This window comes from Balaenoptera acutorostrata, chromosome 11 (genome assembly GCF_949987535.1).
Source record: "Balaenoptera acutorostrata chromosome 11, mBalAcu1.1, whole genome shotgun sequence".
NCBI classification, from domain to species: domain Eukaryota; kingdom Metazoa; phylum Chordata; class Mammalia; order Artiodactyla; family Balaenopteridae; genus Balaenoptera; species Balaenoptera acutorostrata.
In genome coordinates, this window is record NC_080074.1 from 11,081,079 (window position 1) to 11,108,237 (window position 27,159).

General features: G+C 58.4%; 1 protein-coding gene across 9 annotated transcripts in view; it reads left to right on the forward strand.

Moving 5' to 3' along the window:
* The window catches only part of ELFN2 (extracellular leucine rich repeat and fibronectin type III domain containing 2), a 52,617-nt gene extending 25,971 nt beyond the window's left edge, over window positions 1-26,646 (forward strand). For 7 of the 9 annotated variants that reach the window (XM_057557712.1, XM_057557718.1, XM_057557716.1 and 4 more), the window contains one exon: window positions 23,710-26,646. In XM_057557712.1, the coding sequence (XP_057413695.1) occupies window positions 24,173-26,632 (2,460 nt within the window). In that variant the 5' untranslated portion in view covers window positions 23,710-24,172 and the 3' untranslated portion in view covers window positions 26,633-26,646. Of the gene's footprint in view, window positions 1-14,407; window positions 15,817-17,472; window positions 17,605-23,709 lie in introns of those variants that run through there. The other 2 variants (XM_057557713.1, XM_057557717.1) reach the window with 2 other exon arrangements.
* Window positions 26,647-27,159: the final 513 nt, after the last annotated feature.

Here is a 27,159-nt window from a genome sequence, read left to right on the forward strand (position 1 = left end):
CCAGGCAGAGGAAAGCAATAGGGTGAGGTGGGGCCGTGGTAAACGCCAGCACTCAGGCTCTGCCTAATGGCATCAAACTCGGATTTGTATCAATACTGAGACTGCCAACAGAAGTGATCTGTGGGCTGCATTTGGAGCTGCCAGCTTGCCCCAGAAGGCAAACTCTACAAATGGATTAACTGGGAGGGGGATATTTAACTCTTCTTTACATAAGAACAAGGGCTAACATTTATTGAGGGCTTGCTGTGTGCCAGGAGCAAACTCAACACTTCACTCGGATTACGATGTTTGATCCTCACACCAACAGACCCAGAGGGCTGCAGGGCTCAGGTGCAATTCCTACTTTGTGGATGAGCCAGTTAAACCAGAGAGGTTAAGTCAGAGCCAAGGTCACACAGCTGTGGGGGAGGGAGCAGGGCCCGCCCTGGGACTTTGGATTCCTTACTGGGGGTTTTCCCCTCCGGCCTCATTGGGGCAGAGTGGCAGGGGCGGAGGGCAGACCCACTTGGCACAGAAGCACCTAAATCTGTGGCTTTTTGTTTCTCTCACAGGAGGCTGGGAGAGGGAGGAAAAACAGAATTAAACAAATGAAAGGTGTCGTGGAGCTGAGGAAGAATAACTTATTTTTTATGAGCTTGTTAACATTTGTGAAGTTAAGTAAGCAGAAATTTATGCCGTTCATTTGCATGCATTAAAGGCAGGGTTCCCTGGGCCCACTGTTGTACCTGGAACCTCACCAGCCTCCCAGGGCAGCTGACCCTCAGCCCACAGGAAGCTGCTCCCGCGTAAGGAGGATTTGTTTTGGCTATTTTCTGTGATTTCTTCAGATCCAGCTGTTTCCTGATGGCCTACTGTGTGCCTGGCACTAGCCTTCTGCAGCTGTGGCTGTCCTTGCTGTGTTTGGGAGCAGCTGACCTGGATGCCATCAGAGCGGCTTGGCCCTTCGTTCAGAGGCTGAATGTTCTAGATACGGTTTCCAGCCTCTCCAGGGGCTGCAGAAGGTGCAGGAGGCCCAGAGACCACCAGCTTTGCTGCCCAAGAGCTGGGGGACCCAACTTTAGCTCTCTGGGCCTCAGTTTCCTCATCTGTGAAATGGGGACAGTAGTAGTACACGCTCGTCTGAGATGACATTGGCTTGTGGGGGTGGTCTGCCCCCTTTGCTAGTTGACATGGCTCTTTGGGTCCCTTTGTTTCCGGTGGAGATGGATGAACTGAGAGCTGGCTGATCCTTTCTCTAGGAGGCCTTCCCGGACACCCCTAGTGGGCCTTGACCACCTTTTCTTGAAGCCCCACGGCTCCCCCACTTTCTCCCCCAAATAACTGGTCTGCACTACTACCTTTGAGCTGTGAACTTCCTCAGGGCTGAGCCACCTGTGTCTTGGTCACTGCGAGGCCCTGCTCCTGCCCCAGGGCTTGAGAAATGGTACTAAATGAATGAGTGGGTGAAATACTTAACCTCAGCCTTGTTTTCACTGCTTTGGAATGAAAAGTCCCTTCCAGGTGTGTAGTGATTTGTGGTTTTAAAACACTTTCAGGCTGCTGCCTTCATTTGATCTCTACCTTTTGATCCCCACGTTTCCCCCTCCCACCCCCCTCCCTGTGAAGAAGGCAAGGCAAGGACCCTGGTCTGTGATTACAGATGGGGAAACAGAGGCCCAGGCAGGAACGTCAGGATTTGAACCCAGCACTCATTCATTTGTTTTTTTCATGGAAACTTTTGAACTCCTTCTCTGTGCTGGGTATGGAGATTCTTAAAAGGAGTAAGACAGGGTCCTGCCCTCCAGGGGCTTAGAGGCTGCATTCAAAAGGCAGACACAGTGAGGGTCAAGGATCAGGAAGCTTCAAATCCTCATTCTTTCATTCATCCAAGAGGAGCAAGGTGGCCTTTCGTGGGGCTGGAGCACATGAGTGAGGAGAGAGGTGAAGACGTGAAGTCAGGGAGGGCTGTGGATTTTATTCAGACATGATGGGAGTCAGCAGGCAGGTGAGCGTGTCAGCAGGGAGGAAGGTGATGGCCATTGCAGTAGTTCAAGTGTGCAGCTGGAGGCCAGTGGAGGTGGGGAGAAGGGGGTCGATTCACATTAGTCGCACTTGGCTAATGAACTTGTTCCCTCTGCTGCCAGGAGCTCTGGGAAGGCTCAGGAGGGAAGCAGTGTGTTTTTTTGGCAGACAGTTCTCAAGCATCTGGTGTGGGCCTCTGGTGTGGGCCGAGCATCGTGCAGGGCTCTGGGGGATTGGGGATGAATGAGAACAGTCCCCACCTTCAGGGATCCCACAGCCAAGGTGAAGGCAGAGTAGGCTGACTGATGCCTGGGTGGGCTGGAGGGCTTCCTGTAGGAGGCAGCTTTGAGTCTGAGGAGTAGCATTCAGGAGTTGGGGGTGGGGCATACCAGGTTGTGGGAATTTCAAGGGGAAAGGCCAGAGGTATTGGGTGAGAAGGGTGAGACGCTCCCATGCTAGGACCTGAGAGTGGGGAAGGAGGATGCAGGAGTCTGGGGAGGAGGGCAAGGCCTGTGAGCTCCCTGCAGGCCAGGGGAAGGAGTCCAGGCTGTGCGTCTTCCAGCAGCAGGGCTCACGCCGGGGCTTTAGAAACGGTTGCACATGATGCCATCCAGGACCGAGGGAGTGGGAAGAGCTGAGGAACTGGGGAGGGGAGTTCTCGGAGGTTCTGTGTTCTGGGATCGGGTTGAGGGGTGGGAGGCTGGTGGTGGTAGAGGAGGGGTCGAGGGAGAGACACAAGTAAGGGAGGAGTCACAGGACAGGGTGGCCCAGGGCAGGGTGGTGGGAGGGGCATGTGTGTGCAGAGTGGGGCGCTGTTTGTTCTGACTGTACCCTCATTACAGGAGGCGTGTTGGAGGGCAGATTTGCAGAGACAGGGCCAAGCCCTATCTTGAATGCGGGATAAGGACTAGGGAGGCACCGGAGGCTTCCAAGCAGAGCCGTGCCCCACGAGCCTGCTTCGGGAAGTTTCCTCCGGCAGCTGTGCAGAGGCTGGGCAGAGGCAGGGTCGTCCGGGCGTCTCCTTAGGAGACTGCTGCACCCGTCTGGTCCGGGGAGCTTTACCGGCTGGCATGGAGTGGAGGGAGTGTGGCAGAGCTCAGGGAAGGCTCAGTGGAAGAGGTGGCATTTGATCCAGGCTGGAGATGGCGAGAGGGTTCGGCTCTGTGGGGGTGGGAGGGAGGACACCGCAGGTGGCTGCAGTGGAGGTGGGAGAGGCCAGTCTATTCAGGATGCCTTTGAAGGATTAAATGGGAAGGTCTGAGCCGGAAAGAAAGGAATATCATTATTGAGGACCCCCACCCCCCGCCCCGGGGCGATCATTCTCTGCCCAGGGTTGCACTCCCAGCTCCACACGTACAGCTGCAAGGCTTCTGGTAGGTCCTTTGTGCCTTCATTTCGTTGTCTGTAAAATGGGGATATTGTTAGAACCTGACTCTTGTGGGGTCATTGCGAGGCTTAGGGGAGTTAATCCACCTGCTGCCCAGCCTGGGAGATGCTCTGTAGTTATTGGCTGTGGTCATTTCAGTCTCATTTAACATTCACAGCAGCCCCGCAGGGCAACCTCCCATCCCCGGGGACAGATGAGGAATCGGCTCAGAGAAGCTCTTCAGCCTGCCTGAGGCCACACAGCTGGGAGGGGTACAGAGCAAGGGTCTGAATCCAGGTTGTTTGGGACCCTGGTCTTGATGCTCTGTCCTCAGTGCCTGTGGCCTCCTGGAATGCCTGTAACAGCCCTGGACACTGGGTGAAAAATCGCTCCCCTCCTTCGGCTTCGAAAGCTCCTGGACCAGGTGAAAGGAGAGTAGGCAGAAGTCAGGTTCTGATCCCTAACTCGGCTGCCACTGGCCGTGAGGCCCCAGATCAGCTGCTTGCCCTCGGAGCCTCAGTCTCCTCATCTGTAAACAGAGGCCCCATGTGCCCAGATAAGAGCTTCTGGGCTTCCTTCAAGTTCAGCTACGTCAGCCCCGTGGCCCAGGTGAGGCTCCCAGTAGGGGCTCTGTTCACATTCCCTCCCTTCCCGTGTTCCTCCGCCCCTGCCTGACCACACTGCCCTGAGCGGGCTGAGGCCAGGGTGGACATGGGAACCTCAGCACTGGTCAAGGCCCTAGTGGTCGTATTATTAATGATAAGGAGCTGGGAGGCCCTGTTGTCATCAGTAGTAGTAATGGGCCCACTCAGCGAGTGGGGAGGTGGGCAGGTGGGTGGGGGCAGAGGCCCGCTGGGGATGACATGCCTGGGGGCCGTGTGGTTCTTGTGCTTTTTCAATTCCCTATGCCCCAGGCACCTCCTCTGTGCCAGGCCTCTTGTTGGTACTGGGGGCACAGAGGGACACGTGGTGCTGTCTTGTCCCTCAGGAGGGAAAATGGTGACTGTTCAGGGGGACACCACTTGGAGCTGGTGAGCCTGGGGGGTGCTGTGGAATGATGAAGCCAGGCCTAGGGTTCAGGGCAGGCTTCCTGGAGGAGGTGATTCCTGAGCTGAAGCTGGTAGGGGTTCACAGTGCTGGTGGCAAGTGGCAGGGAGAAGGAAGGACGTATGTCAGTTGGGGCGGGTGGGCAGGGAACCTGAGAAGGGCCACGTGGCTGGGGTAGAAGGTGGGGAAGGTATGGACCCACTTCACAGAAGCTTTGCATGCCAGGAAGGAGCTTAGCTTCTGTCCTTGGGCTGCAGGGAACCCCCAGAAAGATTTTCAGCAGGAGAGGAGGCATCAGGGCTACCCTGTGCAAGACTCCCTCTGGCCGCTCTGTGGAGGGGCTGGAGGAGACGGAGGCCATGACGGGCAACCGGGCGAGTGATGACGGTGGCCGGTCCTCGCGAGGTGGGGAGCAGAGGACAAACGGGAGATGTTTTGAGGACGAAGTGGTGGACTTGGTGGCTGGTCTCATCATCCTCTTCCTGCAGGAGCGGGAGGAGTTGAGGATGAAGGTGGGATCTGTGGTCTGGGCAAGCAGACAGGGTGGTGGTGACCTTGACCAAGAGGAGTTGTGGGCAGGAGTGGGCTTGGGTGAGAAGATGACCTGGGCCGGCTGAGCCTGGGGCCTCTGAGGGCCCCTGTGGAGGCATCTGGCAAGCAAAGGCCCAGGATCTGGGCAACCAAGGGCATGCCTGAGGCCACCCTGGAAGAGGGGGCACACTTAGGTGGGTTGAGGACACAGCCTGGAGGGGCAGCAGCATTTGGGGGGCCGGAGCAGGAAGCGGTGGCCTGGAAGGAGAAAGGATATGGTTGTGAGTCTTGGGCAAGACTCTTACCTCTCTGAACCCAGGTTCCTCACTTGTTACATGTCAGAGGCCCAGACGTGCTGAGGGGGCTGCCAGCTCAGACCTTCTCTCAAGTACCCCAGAGGGTCTGAAAGTAGATGAGGGAGGTGACCTGGGGGGTCCCCCCATGCAGTAGCTTTGATACTGGGGTCCGGAAATTATGCACTAACAGTTTGCTTGGCCAGAATTACTGAGAACCTTCTGCGTGCAGGCCCCTACGTTGGGGCCTGGGGCGGAGAGCGGACCCTGGCCGTGGTCCCAAAACCCTCAGCGCTCACACTGGGAGTGCAGTGAGGAAGCACCTGGAAATCCACGAGTGTTACCCCACTTTGAGCAACCCTAATCTGTGAAAATTCAGATTCTTCATAGGAGAAATTAGAGGCTGGTTCTGTGTTTTACAAACTAATTTGCAGGAGGGTTTCCTTAAATAGCAGAAATCCCCAGGGCATGGGTGCTGGGTCTCCCTTTGCCAGTGGGTCCCCTACTGGCCCGTGACTTCCTTGCCCATCTTTGTTTCTTCCACTGTGTGCCATCCTGGTCCAGGCACACAGCAGGTGCTCGTTAGATGTGGAATGTCTAGTTGGCAGGGTGCAGCCGCTTCGGGGATCCCTGACCCCCTTGGGTGGCAGCAGGCCCTCAGAGGTCCTGAGCCCTCCCGGTTAACCATCAGCTTCTCTTCTGGCCTCCTGTGGGCTTTGTGGTGCTCTTGGTGACAGCAGGCAGGCACTTGCACCCTGTTGCCCTTGAACCCTGAATGAGGCCCCTGCCCCTTCCCACCCGGGGTCCCCCACCCCCTGGTGATCCCCTGCGGGCCAGAGACTGGTTTTGCCAGCTCAGGGCCTCGTGTGTTGTAGGCCCTTAGGCATGTGGATCATGTGCCGCTGATGAAGGGACACCTGGGTTGTCTTGTCACCCTCTTCCAGATGAGGGATCCGGGGCTCGAAAGGGAAGGGCGTAGCTCAAGTCCTTGCTGCCATGGAGCCGGGGCTGGTGAGGGAGTCACAATGGGCTTCTCACCCAGGACAGCTCTGGCAGCGGAGGCCTGGGGAGATTTGAGCAGAGCTGGAGGAACAGAGTAGCTCCACGGCCACAACTTGGTGTGTCCCAGGCTCTTCTACTTCCTAGCTGTGTGCCCTTGGGTGAGTAGCTTCACTGCTCTGGGCCTCAGTTTCTTCATCTCTCAAATGGGTATATAATCATGCCCGTCTCCCAGGGCTGTGGAGAGGGTTGAATGAGTTAATGTAAAACCTCACTAAGGTCCGGTGTGTAGTTAGTGTCTGGCGCTCAGGCCCAGGCAGCAGGGGTTGATCCTGGCCCCACCACTTACTAGTGGTGACCCAGGAGCCCACTTTGTCTTTCTGAACCTCGTTTTCTCACTTGAGAAATGGGTCTGATGACATTTACCTCGTCATCCTGTTGAGTGGGGGCTGTGTCTGCATGCAGACAAAAAAGAGTGGTGAGGCCTTCACCGGGTCTGCCGGGTTCCCTGTTGGCACTGATGCAGCCCCGTGGGTTTGCTGTCTTGACTTGAGAGGTGTTCGTTCAGCCCACAGCATTGCCGGGCTCACTGTGCGGGGGGCTGGAGCTGCAGCGGAGAACACCCTGTGCTCACCGGCCAGGCGATGTGGGAGGGGCAGACACCATCACAGGGTCAGACAAGAGACTGGAGAGTCACTGCGGCAGAGTGGAGAGCTGCCTTGGGAGGAACGCAGGAGGGAGGGTCTGGAGTGGGCGGCTGGGCCAGGCCTCATAGGGCCTTGACCTTTAGGAGGACTTTTGCCTTCAGCCTGGAGCCACGGAAGCTTCTGGAAGGCTTTAAGAGAGGGCCCTCAGTGGGTCCACAATAAACAGGCTATTTTGAGAGGCTCTCTGGCAGCTAAGCAGAGGGTAGGGGAGGAACCCAGGGGACACTTGGAGATGCTGGAAGGCAGTGTTACCATCCAGACGAGGGCTGTCAGTGGCTTGGGCACACAGGTGTGTGGCCCGGGCAGGTGTCAAGATGGATTGGAGATGAGGGATGAGGAAGAGGGTGGAGTCAGATGTGATTCAGATAAGGAGACCAGAGGCACAGAGAGGTTTGGTAATGGGCCCACAGTCTCACAGCCAGGGAGTGAAGCCTCAGGCCCAGCATTTGTACGAGGCAGCCGCCTGGCCTGTTGGCGGCAAGCAGCCCCCTACAGAGACGCCCGTGGAGCAGAGGGGGAGGGCAGTGGAGCGGCATCCTCACGCTTCGTTCACGGCCTCTGCTCTGTGCCAGGCATGATGGAGATCGATCAGGGCATCTGCCAGGGAATGGGGGTCCATTCTGTGTTGCCTGCAGCCCATTTGGCAGGGATTGGCGTATAGAGGAACCAGTCAGGGAAGGATGGAGCCAGGGCAAGGTGGTGGCCGAGTGGCCCACCTCCAGCTGACCTGAGTGATGGTGAGGAGCTGGGGACCCCCGGTGAGATGGGGAGATGGCCTTGACCTCACTGGCCTTGGTTTTCCCATCTGTAAAGCGGAGGGGGTTCTAAGAAGGATGAGGCAGTACAGGACTTCGCCCAAGACCTGGGGCATGGTACGTGCTCCGGAAATGCTGGGCGCTATTATGATTATTGTTGTCGTTGTCATCATTATTGTTGTGTGGTAGCTGGAGTCCACCCTTGCTGGCCCCGAGGGTCAGTTAGCCTCTCTGATTTGGGACATGTGGTCTGCCGAGCCAGCTTAGCTCAGGGACAGATGATGCTGGCTACAAAGCCCAGGCCCAGGACCAGGTGTGAGTAGAGGCTGCTGGTGGGGGAGGATAAGGAGAACTACAGAGAGGACTGGTTCCTGTTTTGTGGGGAACAGGGGGTCACGTGAGTCCAAGAAAGACGCATAAGTGCAGGGAAGGGTCGAAGGAGTCTGCAGAGGATGGGATGGGGCTGACTTTGACAAGCCCAGGCGGTGCTTAGAGACTGTCCTTTGCCTGATTTTATGCAGGAGGCCCAGAGAGGGTGAGGGCCTGGCTCAAGGTCACACAGCAGCTGGTGCAGACCTACCAGCTTGGGGGCCTGGGCGTTGCCCCACTCTGTGAAGGAAGGATGTGATCATTTATCAGGGGAGTTTAATAATGAATGAAGTCGAAGTATCTTTAATGCAGGCAGCAGGCCCGAAGTAATAAGGGGCCTGTATTAATTCGGAAGTTAATGAATATGCAGGTGTGTCTGAATGATTAATGGGGCTCCCGAAGGCCTTGGAGAGGGGTGTGTGAGCTGCTGCTGCTGGAAATATGAATATTGCATACATCTGGGAAGTTGGTTAAACCAGGGAGCAGGTGGGCGTTAATGAACCAGAGGACTCTAGCGGCTATAAAGGGCTGAATAGGCGGCTACAAAGGGCTGAATATACAGATACTTGGGGGCAGATATACAGGGTCATGGCTAAGTGCTCTCATTTCTTGCTGTGTGGTCTTGAGCAAGTCACTTAACTTCTCTGAGCTTCCATGTCCTCATCTGCAGAATGGGCATAACAATAGTACCTGATTCCTAGTATCCTGAGGATGAAATTCAGGACAGCTCCTCAGCACCAGAGGCAGGCGCAGTGTGGGCATCTGATAAAAACTGTCATAGCCTTGTTAGAAAGGATGGCAGAGAAATGGTTGAGGAAGGACAAGGAAAGTATAACAGTAATAATTAAATTCCCTTGAATATGGCTGGCACTTTACAGTTTGTAGGGGGGTTGGTCTCTCATCTGCTCCTTGAAGCAGCTGCGTGGGGCAGAGGAGATGGGTCTTGGGGAAGCTGAGGCTCAGAGAGGGCTGGCCCCTGCTCAAGTCACCCAGTCGGCAGAGGCAGAGTCAGGCCTGGGCCCAGGTCTACACCCCTTGCCAGTGAATTTCAGAGGGGATGGAGGTGGAACTGCCGGCTGGCAGGAGGGTCCCGCTGATGCACTGACCAGGAAGGGCCTTCAGGGTATTTGTTGGGCCCGGGGTTGGGAGATCCCACATGCCCTCTCAGAGCCTCAGTTTCTCTGTAGTGTGAGGGTCTGTCTGCCACTCAGAGCTGTTTTAAGGCTTTGGGGATAAAATGGGACACTGCATCCTCACCTGTGCTCAGCCTCTGGGGAGTCCCAGACTCTGCAAACATTATCGCTCTGATGCTTGGAGCAGCTGTACCGGGAGTTTGTGTGCACCAGCCCTGTCTTGTGTGCGGGGAGCTGTGGGTCCTCGGCCACTCTTATAGCTTTGGGTCCTTGGGCACATCCCCTAGCCTCTCTCAGCCTCAGTCTCCCCATCCTTCAAGTGGGCAAGTTGTATATTAAGTGTGCGGGCTCCCTCCTGCTCCCCCACCTCCCCCTGCGCCCGTGTCATGGCCTTGTGTATGGGCGTCCTTTCTTTGAATCTCCGTGGCGTTTTATTCATTCTTTCATCCTTTTGTGAACATTTATGTAGCGCTTCCTGGGTGCTGTGTTGGTCTCCGGGTTTACAGGGTGAGTGAGATCGCCTTCCCCATCCCTGTCCTTGACAAGGTCCTGGTCCAGGCACAAGGCGAGTGTGAAGCGAGTGTCTGGTGAGGCAAGCTCGGATGGGGCATGCGAGCCAGAGGACGACCTCTGGACCCAGACATGGATTGTGGGGAGAGGTGCTTGTTTATCTTGTTGTCTTCCCCGCTGGAGCTTCTACCTGAGGCTGTGTCTTTTGGCTGAGAGTCCTCTGCTCCCAGCAGGAGATGGTCAAAGAATGGCTGTTGGAATGAATGAGGAAGTGAATGAGGGAATGGCTGGTATCTAGGCCCCTTTCCCTGCCTCTCCTGGGCTCCAGGCCAGGGAGCAGAGGCCCAGCCAAGCCCTCCCTTGGTTGTCCCAGGTAGATCAGGGCAGCCTCTCTTACATCCTTTTTTGTTCCTTCCTGGGTCTCTAGCCTGGGCTCCAAGGCCCCCCTGCTGGCCTGGCTGGGTCACAGAACTGAAGGTTGTTGGGTAAAGAACCTGAGCCATCATGGTCGTGGCGTAGCCTGCTGTTGACAGACGGGGAAGCCGAGGCCCAAGGGGGAGGGGCCTGTGGGGCAGGGCTGGGGTTAGAGCCCCCGCTGGGCTGCTCCTCGGGGTTGGCCCTGCAGTGCCCAGCCTGGCTGTGTATTTATAGTCTCTGCTGATCTATATTAACACCAGGGCCTGCCCAGGCCTTTGCAGCCTCTGGATCTGAGGATGGCTTTGAACCAGCACAGCCCCGGGGCTCACGCTGGGCCCTGTGCCTGGAGTTTTTTCGCCACCCTGGGCCTGGGCTCTGGCCACCCTTTGGTGGGTTCAGTGTCTTTGGGGTTTGTTATTCCTCGCTTCCCTCCTCTGCAGGGAGACTGTGAGTACATCATGGGCTCAAGCACTAGGGCTGTGTGACCTCGGGGAAGCCGCCCTGCTTTCTGAGCCTCAGTCTCCTCATCTGTAGAATGGGCCATAATTCCCACCCAACTTGGTGTTTCAGGCACTGAGCCCTCAATGCTTGTGAGCTGGAGTCACTGTTTACCCTCCTCACATCTCTTCTGGTCCTCATCACAAGCCGTCCTCAGAGCTCCTAGGGACTGGAGTGTCATCTCCATTGGACAGATGAGGACACCGAGGCCTTAGGGGCGGTGTGACTTCCCAGGGCCACACTGCCTGTTGGGGCAGGATTTCGGACTCATCTAAGTCCGAATGTTCCAGCTTCCCAGACCCCTTATCCTTTCCAGAGCCCCTCAGGGTCCTTGGGGCAGGCCGCCTCCTCACCCCACCAGCTTGGTTCCCATCCCCGTCGCCACGGGAACGGCTCCACTAACTCTATGCTTCTCTTACAGAGCAGAGACGACTGGCCGCCCTGAGCGCAATTCAATTCAACAGACATTTACTGAGTGCCTACTATGCGCCAGGCCTTAGGCTAGGCACTGGGGTGGGGGCGCAGAGAGGAAGATGGAGTCCCGTCCTGAGGTAGCTCCGGGCTAGGGGGTGTGGAGAAGACAGGCAAGGGCTGAACAACGACAGCTCAGCTCCAGGAGAGAAGCTGCCTGTAGGGCTGGAAGCAGCAGAGGTACCTAGGTTCAGGTACATCCCTGGAGAGCTGCTGTCCCTCGCCTGTGCCTCAGTTTCCCCATCTGTAAAATGGGGGGAAGGGAGGTGGGGTGAGACAATCTCTAGGATCCTTCCAGGAGTCCATGGGGATGGACTCAGGGCATGGGGGCAGAGTAGAGAGGCCCGCACTCTCCCTGTGGAAAGGAAATCTCTGAAGGCTTCTTGGAGGAGGCATGAGGTCTGGGCTGCAGGGGGTGGGGAAGGTGGAAATGGTACCCCAGACTCAGGAAGAGCATGAGCAAAGGCCCAGGGGACATGCAGATGGGTGTCTCTGCAGCTCTGTAGGTTGTGAAGGGGTGTCGTGGGGTATGAGTTTAGAGAGGGAGGGAGGGGCCCAAGGGCTGCATGTCGGGGTGTGAGCTCTATTCTGTGAGCTGTTGAGGATGGAGAGTGAGGAACAGTGGTCCTGCTTTGTGCCACCCCCTTCACCTCCCCTCTCTCCTGGGTACACTTGACCATCACGTTCCCGTAGAACATGTGGCCATGGTGGTGCCTGTACCTTCCTAGACATGTTACACATTAGACCCCATGGCAACCCCGTAAAGTGGGCATTACTGGGCCCAGTTCACAGATGAAGACACTGAGGCTGAGAGGGAAGCTTTTACCTGTTATGATCTGACTTCCAGCTCCCCCATGCTTCTTCCACTAGCTGTCACTGTTGGGGGGGGTCTCTGTCCTGTGTTATACCTGCCATGCTAGGAACCCCCAAGCTCTGAGGAGTACCTGCCAAGGGGAACGCAGTTGGGTTTGGAGGTGAGGGTGGGCAAACCCTCAGATGTTGTTAGCAGGACCGGCTTTTTCCAAGGCCTGAGCTTCTGCCCCTGCGGCCACCCTCTGAGATGGCGGTGAGGCAGGGCTCCTTCCCACTTTACAGATGAGCAGACTGAGGCCCTGGGGGTCCAAGGTCAAGGCAGTGACAGCCTGGGCAGGGACCACCATTTTCTTATCATCCAGCTGAGGCTGGAGGGAGGTTCAAATCCTCTGAGATCTGTGCGGAAGCTGACCCACACAGCCCTCCCCAGGCAGTGGAAAAGACTGGCATGGAATCACAGACCTGGGTTCAAATCCTGGTTTTGTCTCACACAAACAGTGTGATCTTGAGCAAGTCATTAATTACTCTGAGCCTCGGTTTCCTTGTCTATAAAGGGAGAGAGCAGGCCTCTTTCATTCAGTCATAAACAGATGTTTATTCAGCACCTGCTGGGTGCCTGGTGCTGGGCTTTAATGGAGACTCAGACCCTTCCTTGGAGAACTCAGTTCAGGAGTAAAAGCAGCAGTTTTGGTTCGGTTGTGATGGAAGAAGCCCAGGGGGCTGTGGGAACCCACAGGAGGGACCCCAAGCAGACCATTTTAATTGGTGGGGGCAGGCAGGAGGGCAGGAGAGGAAAGCAGGAACCAGCTCCGCAGGACCCCAGGGGCTGGGCTTCAGATGTCTGTTGTTGGAAATTTCCCAGATCAGTAGGGAGCCAGTGAAGGCTTTTGAGCACGGGAATATTGGAGGCCGGGTGACCAGTGAGGATGCTGATTGAGAAACTCATTTGGGGTGAGGAAGGAGGCTGAAGCCGGGCAGGAGCAGTGGGAGGGCACAAAGACCTTCCAGATGTGGGCAGCTGGGGCTGCTTCTAGCTGGCTCAGGGACCGGGCAGAGAAGCAGGGCTGGGGAGCATGTGGGCAGTGGGAGGCGAGTCCAGTTGTGGGGTTCAGGTGCCAGGGAGGGGTCCAGAAGGCAGCTGGCAGTCAGTACCAAGCTGATAACAGAAACCCTGGGAGTGATGGAGATGCTGGGGGGTGGGAGTGGGGAAGCAGGTTTGGGCACAGCAGAGGACCGGAACCAGGACTTCAGAGAAGGTCACTGCAAAGTAGCCTGAGGGGGAGCGGCCTGGCAGGTAGGAGGAATCCCGAGGTATAGGGACTTAGGTCTGCCAGGAGATGACAGAAGTCACCTGTGTCGGGCACTTTGCCCAGCGCCAGGCTCACAGAGGGGCCCAGGAGGGTCAGTTCCCACCTGGCTTTCACTGGAAAGCAGAACTGTAGTCTGTCCCCTGCCATCCCCAGGAGGAGGTGTTTGGGAAGGAGGGAAAGGGGAAAAAAACATTTGCATGTGTAACAAGGCTGAAGCGAGGGAGAGAGAAAGAGGGAGCAGGGGATGAAAAGAAATTACCGTACGCCGGGATCTTGTCATTCAACCCAATTTTCAAAGGACCACAGCTGTCGCACTGAGATAATCTGTTAATTATAACAGCCATTGTGCTTTGCCAATGGGAGAGAAACCGAGGCTGGGGAACAGGCTGAAGGCAGGGGTGGGAGCAGGCCTTTGTGGGGAGGCAGGAACAGGCAGGAAGGCAGACACTGTCAGGGGCCAGGCCTCATCCCTTCCTTGCCACCACTGTTGCAGCAGTGGGTGGTGGGGACCCGCTGTGTGCCGGGCACTGTGCCACGCCTGGGAGCCAGGCCACCATAACCATTCTAGAGGCAGCTGACTTTATTGAGCACTTACTATGTGCCGTACCCTGCTCTGAAGCTTTCATTCTCCCACCCTCTGAGGTAGTGCCCTTCTAGTCCCATTTTACAGAAGCGGAGACTGAGACTCAGAGGAAAGAAATAGCCTGCCAGGGCCATGCTCTTCGTTCAGTGGCAGAACCGGGATTTGAGTTGAATATGGCTTGTCCTTCTAGGAGAACGCTAGGGAGGGCCGGTCCCCATGGGTTGGCCACGCGGGCTTGGTGGCCACATGTCCTGGGCTGTGGTCTCAGCGCAGCCGGCAGTCCATGGGGTAGCCCCCCACCCCCACCCCCGGGCATTTCCAGGGCTCCTTTTGCACGAACAGAGCTTCCTTGTTCTCTGATGCCACAGCTGCAGGCCCCTGCAAGCTCCCCACCACTGCCATCCGCATCAGAGAAGTTAGTCTCAGGGCCAGAAGAGGGACCCCATACGACCACCTGGTTTGGGGTTGTGATGGGCTGCGACCCTGGGAGGGGTCTCAGCCTGGCCCTGGCTGGCTATGGGGCCCCGGGTGCTGGGGCCTGGGAGAGGCAGTGGGGAGGGTGGGCAGGAGTCCCAGGTGAGCAGAGTGAGGGGATCCTGAGGTCTGTGGGGAGGGGCAAAGAGCAAGGGGCCATTCCAGAAGGCCAGGGAGCCCTTTGCCGCAGGCCCTCCTCCGGGGTGTGGCTTCAGCAGCCAAGGCCTTAGGCCTCCTGGTGTTCACAGCAGCCTTGGCTGGAACCTCAGCGCAGCCTGGCTGGCAGCATTTTACGGAGTGGGAATCCTGTTTGGGAGCAGGTAACCCTCAAACCCCAACAGGAGCCCCAAACTTGACCCGGCAACCCAAGCAGCATGGTTGGAGAGCCAGGGACCCCACAGGTTGACAGGCAGGTCTCGGGGGCTGTATGGGTGCTCTCCTGGTTTGGGGTCCCCACTCCAGTGGGCCTGCTTGGAGGCAAGCAGGGGTTGTGGATGGGCCAGGGCAGCTAAAAGTCCTGTAGAATTGGTGACACAGAGGCCAAGACTCAGTAGACTTTTAGGATCAAGGGATTGTAGATACACTGTAGAACTCTTGCATCCCAGATTGGTAATTAGAGACCTCCCCCTGCCAAAAGAAAATGACCCATGCCATTAGAGTGTCCCAGAGCCACAGAACCGGGGAGGCAGGTACTGTAGCACCCTCGGGTCCCAACCGGGAGGCTCATGGGATTCCCCCCACAGGTCCGGATTCTAATTGTCCCCACTCTGGGGTTCCCTCTGTTGCCCAGGGGTCAGTGGGAACCCCAGCCAGAGAGGCGGGGAGGAGGATGGGTCCACCTAGACCTGTGTCACCTGCTCTGTCTCTGCAGGGATGCAGAACCTGGGCAGCCAGTTCTTCCAGCTTTTTCAGTGGATTCCAGAAATGAGGATTTTAAAAATAAAATCTCCCGAGTTATCAACATTGGCAACTAATTAAAAATTTTTTTTAAAAACCAGTGTCCAGATGAAACAGGATCCCACAGCATCTCTCGACCCAGAGCCTGTTGCCATGGAGGGTCAAAACCACTATGTAGTAGTTGTGAAACCTCAGTTTCCTCCTCTGTAAAGTGGGAATAACAACAGCATCGACTCACGAGGTTGTACAGAGAATTCAATGAGTTAACATGAGAAGTGCTTAGGCCTAGCCTGTGTCAGCCCATGACTCTGTCTTCATCTTACCCCACGCTGCCCATCCCTCCCCTGCCAGGCTGCCTCCGAGTGGGCTGCGCGCTTTGCCACCGGGAGCCCCCGCGTCTCCCCGTGGGCTCCAGACACACCACTCTGCCTTGGGACAGCCCTGAGGGTGTTGGAAGGCAGGGAAATGTTCACCCCTTGGGGCCCTGGAGAGGGAGCAGAGCTGGGAGGGAGGGCCTAGCCGGCGCCTGGTACATAGTAGGTGCTCCATAAATGTTTATTGAATGAATGAATGGAGGCCATGCAGGCAGAGGCAGCCGCGCGTGCGCAGGCACTGGTGAAAGAGCGGGTCCAGTGGAGACTGGTGAGTAGTGCCCGGGGCTGCAGCTGAGTGGGGCCTGGGGTTTGCCGGAGGCAAGGCCGAGGGACCAGCAGGGGTCAGGTGGGGGAGGCAAGGCCAGGTGGGGGAGGGCAGGGGTCGTGTTGGGGGGAGAGGGGCAAGGTGGGGATGCAAGGGTCAGGTGGGAGAAGTCAGGGGTCACATGGAGGAGGCAGTCCCTTGAATAGCCTGGAGGATTCTGGGAAAGCCAGAGATAACTCCTGTAGTGGGACCCGGAGATGGACTTTTAATACAGATCATTCTTGGCCATGAGCAGGAGGGTCACATGCTCTACACAGCGCCGGGGGTGGGTGGGGTGGATGCTGGGCTGCTTAGGGCTGGGGAGTGGGTACCAGGGAGTGGGCCGTGTGAGGGGGCCATCTGTGAAGAGCTGCCCACAGAACCAGTGTCGGGGCTTCTCCTGCTAGGCTGCTGGGTGGTTTCCCAAGACCAAGACCTTCTGCTAAAAACCCTTCCATCCTCCTCCCTACCTCCTTCCACTGAGGCCTGGACACAGCGCAGGTGCTAATGACAGATCCAACGCCCCTGGGAGCAGGGGAGGGCCAGACATCAGTTGAGTTCCTAGGAGATGACCCAGTGAGCAGTTACAGAGGGCTTGGGGCTGGCCCCAGCAAACCAGAGAGACACAGGTGCTCAGCTGTTCTCCTCCTAAATAGATGAGGAAACTGAGGCCCAGAGGCGGCAAGGCGCTGACCTGCCCAGGGTCACACAGTGAGCCAGCCCTCTGTGTGTCATAACAGCTCGTGGCACAGCAGACTAGCCCAGCCCCCTTCTCTGGCCAAGGTTACTTGGCTTGGAGACGGACGCCCAGTACCTCGAGGCCTTGCCAACCCAATTAACCCCCAATAACTGTCAGCTGTTGCTGTCGATGTGGCCATGTTCTTAGTAAGCTCTTTTGGGTAAGTCAGAAACTCAGTGGAGACAGGGTGCATCTGTCTGCAAGAGTGCACATCATAGGCACACGGTAGGCGTGCAGTAAATATCTGCGGATGTGTAAGGAGCGCGGGTGAGCGTTTGGCTGGTTGGACAGCGTGCCCGACCTGCCTCAGTGGTGGGCTGCAGGCCTGCTCCCCTTTTCCCCGTGACAGGGATGCAGCCGTGGCCTGCTCACCCGGCGCAGGATGGCACAGAGCTGGGAGCGGGTGCCATAGTATCAAGGGGCAGGAGCAGCTCCCCTGAGAAGTGGAGCAGCTGGAACGGAGGGCTGAGGCTAACAAGACGTGATGGAATGGGAGTGGATGGAAACCTAGCACCTCGGGTGAAACCCAAACTGATACTTCCCAGAGCTGCCTGAGGACGTTCTGAGGGCATCAGGGCTGCCTGGCAGGATGTGAAGGGGCCCGGGGCTTTGGTTGACATCTAGGTCAAGGTGAGGACACACTGCTCTGCATATCCACGCTGCTCTAACAGAAGTGTGGCGCCCGAACAAGGGAAGCAGAGGGCCCCCGGTGCCGGTCACTGCTCGGACCATGTTGGTGCTGAGGCTCAGCTCCAGGTGACACCTTTTAGGAGGGACCTTGACAGCAAGCATGACCCGGGGCAGCTGGACCCAAGGGTGTGGGACTTGACACCGTGACTTTGGAAGAGCACTAGGGGACGTGAGGCTGTTCATCCTGGATACGCGGATTGCAGGCGCATGAGATAACTGATGAACAAATATCAGAAGGACCTTTGAGGAGAACTCTTGGCTGCAGTGGCTCCAGACAGGCCGTGTCTGGCCAGTGGCAGGCTGGGACCAGTGTATGAACACAGGTACAGGAGCTAGGTTTGGCTTTGTAATATAAAGACATCTCTAATAATCAGAGCTGTTCAAGAAGGGAATAAGCCTCAGATGGGTGCTGAGATCCCTGTCACTGGAGGTATGCAAGTTGGGGGAAGTCACATCTGCAGGAATCTTGGAAAGTCTGGTAGTTCTAAGAGCTCGGGCCAGTTCAAGTTCCTGGCTGTGTGGTCTTGGGCAGATCACAGCCCCTCTCTGAGCCTCAGTTTCCTCATCTGAAAAATGGGAAGCGTAAGTGGGGTCATGGGGATAAAAAGAAGGCTCAGCACATTTCTTGCACACCGTGAGCACCTCATCAGTAGTGGGGGCCCTTCCTCTGATAGTTATATAAAGTCCTGATTCGGTGGAGTCACGGACCCCAGGATCTCCCTCTGTCCCCCATCCCCATCCCTAGCCCTGATCTCTCATTCCACACATCATGTTCTGGGCACCTGCTAAATGTCTGACCCTGTTCCAGGTATGGAGGTTGCAGTTTAGCACAAGATAAAGCCTACTTTGACTGTATTATGGGGGCAGGGAGGGGCTTATAAGGAACTAAATGATGTCTAGTATTGTTGAGGGCTCAGAAGGGACCAAAGCCAGGGTTGAGTGACCAGTGAGTCATCTCAGATTTGGTGTCAGGGAAGGTGGGGTTGTGGGGAGCAGTTGAGCAGAGATCTGAATGAAGTGAGGTAGTGGGTTGTGCAGATATTGGGGGAAGAGCATTCCAAGAGGCGACAATAGCATGTGCAAAGGCCCTGAGGTAGGAGTGTGCCTGGGGATATTTGAGGAGCATAGCTGACCTGGACTAAGTACTTCCTGACTGATGGAAGAATTGAATTCTCTCTCGGTTTATGGATGGTCCACTCTTGTACACTTTCCTGATAGGGAGGGAGGTGCCTACCCAAGGGGCAGGAAACTCACAAGATGGCCTGTGCATGTCCAGTCCCTGCAGTGGACCCAGCTCTTTGGAGGAGGCTGGGGAACGAGGGGACCTCAGTTTTCTCATCTGTAAAATGAAGCCAACAGCACTAACCATGCAGGGCTGATATAAGATTCAAGGAATGTAAAATGTCAGACACAAATGAGCCATTGAGTAAAGGGTAGCGGCGACTATCTTATGAACAAGGAGACTGAAGTCCCGAAAGGTTAATTAATGTGCTGTATGTCACACAGCTCAGCATTCAATACCAGGACCCTTTGCCTCCAACATCCATGCTTTTTCCTCTCTGTCCTGCAGCTGGGGCTCTTTGCACCAGAAATCCAAATGGTTCACTTACCATACAGTAGTTCAGTGGCGAAGGTATAATTGTCCCATTTTACAGATGAGGAACCGAGGCCCAGAGCAGTCTGCCCGAGGAGCCCTGGTGAGGTGGAGGCAGCTACAAGACCCGGCATCCAGTTCCCAGGGGGTGGCAGGCTTTGTCCCGGAGGGTGGGGTGGTGGCGGCCCATCTCTGGGACCCCTGGCCTGGTGCTGTGCTTCCAGCAGAGGTGATATGGCTGCCCGCCCATCGAGTTCTGGCCGGGCCCCAGGAGTCTTTGGTCCTCGTAATCCTGGGTAATGGCATGGACACGGACAGTGTCAATGGCACCTTAGAGAGCCTTGGCCAGCCTGGACCAGGGAGGAGCCCATGCCAGGGCTGATCAGCTGCTGCAAATGAGATTTCCCTGGCTAAGCCTCATGTCCCACTCCTGGGAGGTCGGAACACGGACCGCACCTCCCCCATCCACTCCCTGGACCCCACCAGCATCCTGCGGGAGTGTGACCTTATGAGCAGGGGCCGTGCATTTGCCGGGCCTCCTGCCCTACACAGAGCGTGTTTGTCTCCACTATGTTCTGGGATTTCGTGGGAGCCCCGGGTGATGGGAGGCACTCACCTTGTCACACAGGTGGAGAAACTGAAGTTTGGAGGGGGCCTGCAACTCACCCAAGGTCTCAGAGCCGGCCGGCCGCGCATCTTCCCTGCTGACCTCTGCCTCCCCACTCCCTACCCCATCTGCCCTCAGCCGGGGGACACACAGGCAGACCTCACCCTGTCCATCTCCTCGCCCAGCCCAGGCAGGGGGAGCAGCCCCATGACCCCCTGGCCCTCATAGCCCCACAGCCTGGGGCGGAGAGGTCAAGGCACCCCTCTGACTGGGGAGCTTGGGGGTCAGCCTGCAGTGGAGGGGGTCTGTGGCCCAGGGGGTTAGGGAGCCTGAGTCCCGGGGAACCCTAATCTTAGGTGATGAGGGTTGTGAGGAAATAATGAGAAAAACCTCATGAACAACGAACGGTAGCTGACATTTTCTGTGTAGCCTGCTAGACGGGGATCCCTCCACCCCAAGATCCGTCGACGGCACGCTGCCCCCCAGCTTCACCACATTCCTTCTCTCTGTGGTGGCAGGAGAGAGGGACCCTTGGAAAGGTGCTGGTTGGGCACTTTGGGTCTGCCCCCCCTCTGGCCAGAGTTCACTCATTATGTGACACCTGGGGGAGTGGGAGCGGGGTGGGGCGTTGGGGGAGGGGTCCGTTGAGGCCAGGTCCCCTGGGAGCGCTACTCTTTGCCCCCTCAGGCCCTGTGCCCTGGCCACTGGCCCACAGCCTGCTTCCGGGGTGGCCACACCCTCCCAGGTTTAGCACCATTTGGGTCCTAGGCAGAAAAGGCCTCTGCTTCCAACACCTGCTTCCTGCCTCTCCCCACCCCCTTCCTGGGCTGGTCACAGGCTGCACTTCGGTGGCTCAGCCAGGCCCGGTGCTCATCTGGCCCCTGGATGGGTGGGTGGAGTGGGCGGCAGGCACTGTGTCCCCTCCCTCGCACCCCCCATATTTGTCATCTCGCTGTGCTTTTCTGCCGATCGACTCCTTTGTCTCCGACGCGCCATCTCCGTTTATCTCTATTCCTCTGCCTCTCCCTGCTCAGCTGTCTCCAGATTTTGGCTTTTCCCTCCTCCTCAGCCCTCGCCTCCTGTCTGCATCTCCCTCACTTCCTTTCTCTCTCTCACCAGCCCCCAGGTGTGCTGGGGTGGGTAGGGCCCTGTTCCTCCCACTGGTGTCTGGGCTGGGGCATCACTCCCGTGGGAGCAGGGGAAGGCCTGACCCCCAGGACCCTCAGCCCCAGGTCTGATAGCTCGGCGGCCGGCACGCCCCTCCCCACACCTGGAGTGGGTGTGCAGCCGGGCCGGGGGCCAAGTGCTGCTGTCAGCGTCTTCGCGGCCTTGCTGTCCCCCGTCCCCGGATGCGTCAGGCCTCGACAGGTGGTGGGCAGGCAGCCCAGGGACAGGGACAGGCGGCTGACGCACACGGGATGGGGTGAGGGGGAGCCTCCTCCCCACTCTGAGTCATGGGGGAGGGTGGGGGGCGGGGAGTGGGGGGAGCCGGAGACCAGGAGCAGCAGCAGAGAGGGCGGGGTCACCTTGAGGGCCCAGTTGGGCAGCGCTCAGAGGGGCTGGGTTAGGGGCATGGGGGCCACTGTACCCCCTGAACTGTTCGGGAAGGGAAGAGGCAGGACTGGACTAGTGCAGCCTCTCCAAGTCTGGGCGCCTTCTCCTACTCCCCTCCCTTCCCCTTCGCCTCTTCTTACACCCTCAGCATGGTCTGGGATTTCCAAGAGTCTGGCCAGCTCAGCTTTGCCTGACAGCTGCTGGGTCTGGCTGAGCTGGTGATGGTTTGAGCAACTCAGATCTGAGGATGGGGGGGCTCGATGCGGCTAAAGTTGCTCATGTGCATATACATACATACGCACTCATGTGGGCCACACATGCGCTGAACATGTCGACATACAGGCAGGTGCGGGCCTGTGTTCCCCGGAGACGCTCCACATGCATCCCTTCCCACCCCTCCACACACAGGCACGCCCTCATTCACTCCTACGTTCACTCCTGTAGCTGGCCAGGCAGGCACACATCCTGTGCACACGGGCATATGTGTGCACACCCGCTGGCCTGCACACCCGTCTACTTGTACACGTCAGCACACCCCTGCCCCAGTGCTCTGAGCCAGAGCACACCTGCGTGTCACCTGCATACAAATGCGGTCCCCAGACCAGAGGAGGTGCAGACAGAGGGTTCTCTGATAGGGCAAACTTGGCAACTCAGCCTCCTCCATTGCAGCCTTGCTGCCTGAGGGGGAGGGGAACTGAAGCCACCAGAAGGGTAGGGCTGGCCTGAGGCCCCCTAGGAGCCAGCGGCCACGTCGGATGGGAGCCCCGGTACCCCGACTCCAGCCCTGAGAATTTTCATGGCACAGCCAAGGACAGAAATGCTCTCTGTTGCCTGTCCTTGTCCCCTTCTTGGCCGACAACCTCGTGGTTATCCCCTCTCCTGCCCCTGTCCGGCCTCTCAGCCTAAGCCGGCCCTGCAGGGGACGGGGAGGTGTGAGGCGGACTCCCCTGGAGATCTTGATCATCACAGCCTCTGACGCTGCATCAGCCTTTCACCCGAGGGGTCACCTGGACACCCTGTTCACTTGCCACCTCAACAAAAACTGCCTGCCTGGGCTTCTTTGGGGACTTTTCTCCCTCTCCACTTCCCTTTCCTCTGTTCCAGCCCTCTGGGGCTCAGGGCTGTAAATTGGTTTTGCTTTAACAGCAAAGGTTTCACATTTGTTTCTTAAAGTGCTCTTTTTCCTGGAGTTTCCCGGGAGGAGGAGCAGGAGGCAGAGGTGGCCCTTGTGAACAGTCTTCTGCTTTCTTTATCCAAACATGGATTTCTCTGGCCTAATCTTCACATCCCTGGCCAGTGCCCAGGGCGGAGGGAGGGAGGACCGAGTTCTTCTCGCGGTCAGGAGAGCACTGGGTATGAGTTAGAAACTGATCTGGATGAGGGGCCGTGTCTGGCTTGCTGGGTGACCGGGGCAAGTCCACCCCAGACTGAGATTCAGTTTCCCCACTTGGAAAATGAGGGTCTGTGGGCTGGGAGCCCTGCACTACCTCCCCTGACCCTCTTCATCTTGAGCACGGGCAGCGTGGCTTACCTTACTTCTCCCGCCATCAGATGGCCAGGCAGGGGCTTGGTCCCCAATTTATAGTTGTGGAAACAGACTCAGAGGTGGTGTGCTCCATCTGGCTAATCAGGCAGGGTGGGTGGGGCTCCAGGCCTCCTGATTCCTGCTGGCTCCGGAGCCTTCATCCTGGCCCAGGCTGTGGTGTGTGTCTCTGGGCAAGTCACTGCTCCTCTCTGGGCCTCTGACTCTCCCAGCCACTGAGGGGATGCCGGGCTTTGGTCACAGGATTCCGGAGGACTCTGGCTTCTTCTGCCTGAGGCATCCCCTGCAGGATCTGGGCCCCCTACCGGAAAGCACTTTGAGGAGGGGCTATGGAGGGTGTGTCTGGATTCCCAGACTCTCACCCTCTCTTTCCCTTGGCTCTGCTCTTGCCTGCAGGATGAGCTCATCTTGTGCCCTCCCACTGCGGGAGACCCCAGCCTCTATGCCTCCCCCTGCCTGGGGGGCCCACAGCCATGCTGCTCTGCTCCCCCTCCTTGGAAGCCGAGACAAGGGAATTATTTTTGGAACAGGAGCAGTTACACAACAAATGAATTATTTATCTTTGGGCATGGAGGAGAGGAGGCATTTTGCTGGGCTTCTTAATTCTGTTCTGGATTGGAGGGTGGCTGCTTGGGTACGTGGCCATGTGTGTATGGGCCTGTTGTTGTACACAAGACTGTAGGTGTGCGTGTGTGTATACACCTGTCGATGTGAGCATGCCATGGAGTTCTGGCTCACGTGGGGGCCTGTGGGTCTTTGTGCAGGCAGGTGGACGTGTGTGGACACTAGTGTGCTGGGGCGCGTGTGTGTGTGTGTGTGTGTGTGTGTGTGTGTGTATATGAACCTGGCCTGTTAACTCTCCTATCTCCCTTCTTTGCCCACTGGCTCCAGACTCTATCCCCTCCTCCCTCCCCCTCCCTTGTTTCTTTGGTCTCCCTCCTTCCATGTCCTCCGGCCCCCTCCTCCCCCGACCACCCCCCTTCTTTTATGTAACAGGGACCCAGCATGCTGCTGGCACAGGAACCCCCGGGAGGGGGTGGAAAAGGGACTGGGGGCCTGCACTGGAGCTTAGTGGGGTTGCTCTGAGCCTTCACACTGATCTGTCACCCCCTCTTGGTGCTGCCTTTCAGGAACCAGGTGACAGATGGGTCTCTTCCTTCCTGTCCCCGTCTCTCGCGCTCCCCCCTCAGAGCTCCGGTCTCCAGCCTCCCGTGGGAATCGTCTGAAGTTCTGAGCCCAGAACCCCAGGGGGAAGAGGAGGAGGAGGAGGGAGAGGAAGTCAAGCCTTGAGAGCCCGGACACCCTCCCAGCAGGAGAGGAGCACCTCGGGGAAGCAGACTGTGGGGCCCGTAGCCCCCGTGGCCCTGGCCTGGCCGTGGCGCCCGACACCTGCAGGTAGCACCCCAGCAGCCCCCCGACAGTTGGCACTGGCTCTGCCTGCCTCGCTTGGGGCCCCCAAGCTGGGGGTCGCCCCCAAGATGGTGGCGGCCCCAGGGAGGACTGTGCTGCCGGCCCCAGCCTCTGGCCGCTAGGCCACCTGCGCCCCAGCCCCCGACCCCGAGCCCGGCCTGTGAGGAGGCCGCGGCCGGAGCCATGCTGCGCCTGGGGCTGTGCGCGGCCGCGCTGCTGTGCGTGTGCCGGCCGGGCGCCGTGCGCGCCGACTGCTGGCTCATCGAGGGCGACAAGGGCTACGTGTGGCTGGCCATCTGCAGCCAGAACCAGCCGCCCTACGAGACCATCCCGCAGCACATCAACAGCACCGTGCACGACCTGCGGCTCAACGAGAACAAGCTCAAGGCCGTGCTCTACTCCTCGCTCAACCGCTTCGGGAACCTCACCGACCTCAACCTCACCAAGAACGAGATCTCCTACATTGAGGACGGTGCCTTCCTGGGCCAGTCGAGCCTGCAGGTGCTGCAGCTGGGCTACAACAAGCTTAGCAACCTGACCGAGGGCATGCTGCGCGGCATGGGCCGCCTGCAGTTCCTCTTCGTGCAGCACAACCTCATCGAGGTGGTGACGCCCGCCGCCTTCTCAGAGTGCCCGAGCCTCATCAGCATCGACCTGTCCTCCAACCGCCTCAGCCGCCTCGACGGTGCCACCTTCGCCAGCCTGGCCAGCCTCATGGTGTGCGAGCTGGCTGGCAACCCCTTCAACTGCGAGTGCGACCTCTTCGGCTTCCTGGCCTGGCTCGTGGTCTTCAACAATGTCACCAAGAACTACGACCGCCTGCAGTGCGAGTCTCCGCGCGAGTTCGCCGGCTACCCGCTGCTGGTGCCCCGGCCCTACCACAGCCTCAACGCCATCACCGTGCTGCAGGCCAAGTGCCGCAACGGCTCCCTGCCCGCCCGGCCCGCGAGCCACCCCACGCCCTACTCCACCGACGCCCAGAGGGAGCCTGACGAGAACTCGGGCTTCAACCCCGACGAGATCCTTTCGGTGGAGCCACCGGCCTCGTCCACTACGGACGCCTCGGCGGGGCCGGCCATCAAGCTGCACCACGTCACCTTCACCTCGGCCACCCTGGTGGTCATCATTCCGCACCCCTACAGCAAGATGTACGTCCTGGTCCAGTACAACAACAGCTACTTCTCCGACGTCATGACGCTCAAGAACAAGAAGGAGATCGTGACGTTGGACAAGCTGCGGGCGCACACCGAGTACACCTTCTGTGTGACCTCGCTGCGCAACAGCCGCCGCTTCAACCACACCTGCCTGACCTTCACCACCAGGGACCCGGTCCCGGGCGACCTGGCGCCCAGCACCTCCACCACCACTCATTACATCATGACCATCCTGGGCTGCCTCTTCGGCATGGTCATCGTGCTGGGAGCCGTCTACTACTGCCTGCGCAAGCGGCGCATGCAGGAGGAGAAGCAGAAGTCGGTCAAGGTCAAGAAAACCATCCTGGAGATGCGCTACGGGGCCGACGTGGATGCCAGCTCCGTCGTCCACGCCACCCAGAAGCTGGGCGAGCCCCCTGTGCTGCCCGTGTCCCGAATGTCCTCCATCCCCTCCATGATCGGGGAGAAGCCCACCACCTCCAAGGGGCTGGAAGCTGGGCTGGACACGCCCAAGGTGGCCACCAAGGGCAACTACATCGAGGTGCGCACGGGCACGGGCGGCGACGGCCTGGCCCGGCCCGAGGATGACCTCCCGGAGCTGGAGAATGGCCAGGGCTCGGCCGCTGAGATCTCCACCATCGCCAAGGAGGTGGACAAGGTCAACCAGATCATTAACAATTGCATTGATGCCCTCAAGTTGGACTCGGCCTCTTTCCTGGGGAGTGGCAGCGGTGGCGGGGACCCTGAGATGGCCTTCGAATGCCAGTCCCTCCCTGCGGCCTCTACCACCTCCTCGACTGCCACCCCTGGGGGGCTGGAGCGGCCTAGCTTCCTCTCACCTCCCTACAAGGAGAGTTCCCATCACCCGCTGCAGCGCCAGCTGAGCGCCGATGCCGCCGTGGCCCGCAAGACCTGCAGCGTCTCCTCCAGCGGCTCCATCAAGAGCGCCAAGGTCTTCAGCCTGGACGTGCCGGATCACCCGGCCGCCACGGGGCTGGCCAAGGGCGACTCCAAGTACATCGAGAAGGGCAGCCCCCTAAACAGCCCGCTGGACCGGCTCCCGCTGGTGCCGGCAAGCAGCAGCGGGAGCAGCGGCGGCGGAGGCGTCCACCACCTGGAGGTGAAGCCCGCCTACCACTGCAGCGAGCACCGGCACAGCTTCCCGGCCCTGTACTACGAGGAGGGCACCGACAGCCTGAGCCAGCGTGTGTCCTTCCTCAAGCCGCTGACCCGCACCAAGCGGGACTCCACCTACTCGCAGCTCTCCCCCAGACACTACTACTCAGGTTACTCTTCCAGCCCTGAGTACTCATCCGAGAGCACGCACAAGATCTGGGAGCGCTTCCGGCCCTACAAGAAGCACCACCGGGAGGAGGTGTACATGGCCGCCGGCCACGCCCTGCGCAAGAAGGTCCAGTTCGCCAAGGACGAGGACCTGCACGACATCCTCGATTACTGGAAGGGGGTCTCGGCCCAGCAGAAGCTGTGACCCTCTCCTCCCTGGTGAGGTTGGAGGGGGAGGGCCAGGGGCACGCGGGGAAGGGCCCGGGCGGCCGGGCGGGGCGCGCTGGGGGCCGAGGCCAAGGAGTGGACGTACACGCACACCCGCACGCATGCACCCACGCACACACCTGACCACCACCTGACTGTGAACCACCACGACCCGACAATACCGGACAGGAAAACAAAGACATGTTCTCCTTAAAGTTTACACACTGATACTGAAACCAGTCGTCTCTACTGTGCTGCCCAGGGACTCTGCCGGGGTGTGTGTGCTGGGTGGGGCCAGCGGGCAGGCGAGGAAGCCAAACGAGGGTGTGGGTTCTGGGGCTCTGGGACTAGGGACAGGTTTGGGGGCAAAGGAGCCCGGGGCGGGGATGGACCGAAACCCCCCTGGGGCAGGGCGAGGGTCCCCCCAGCTGGGGGACAGGTCACTTGGAGATTTAGTAGCAGGTGGACATTGGGCGTCGTTTCCTTCCTTTATGGATGGGGAAACTGAGGCCCAGAGAAAGGAAT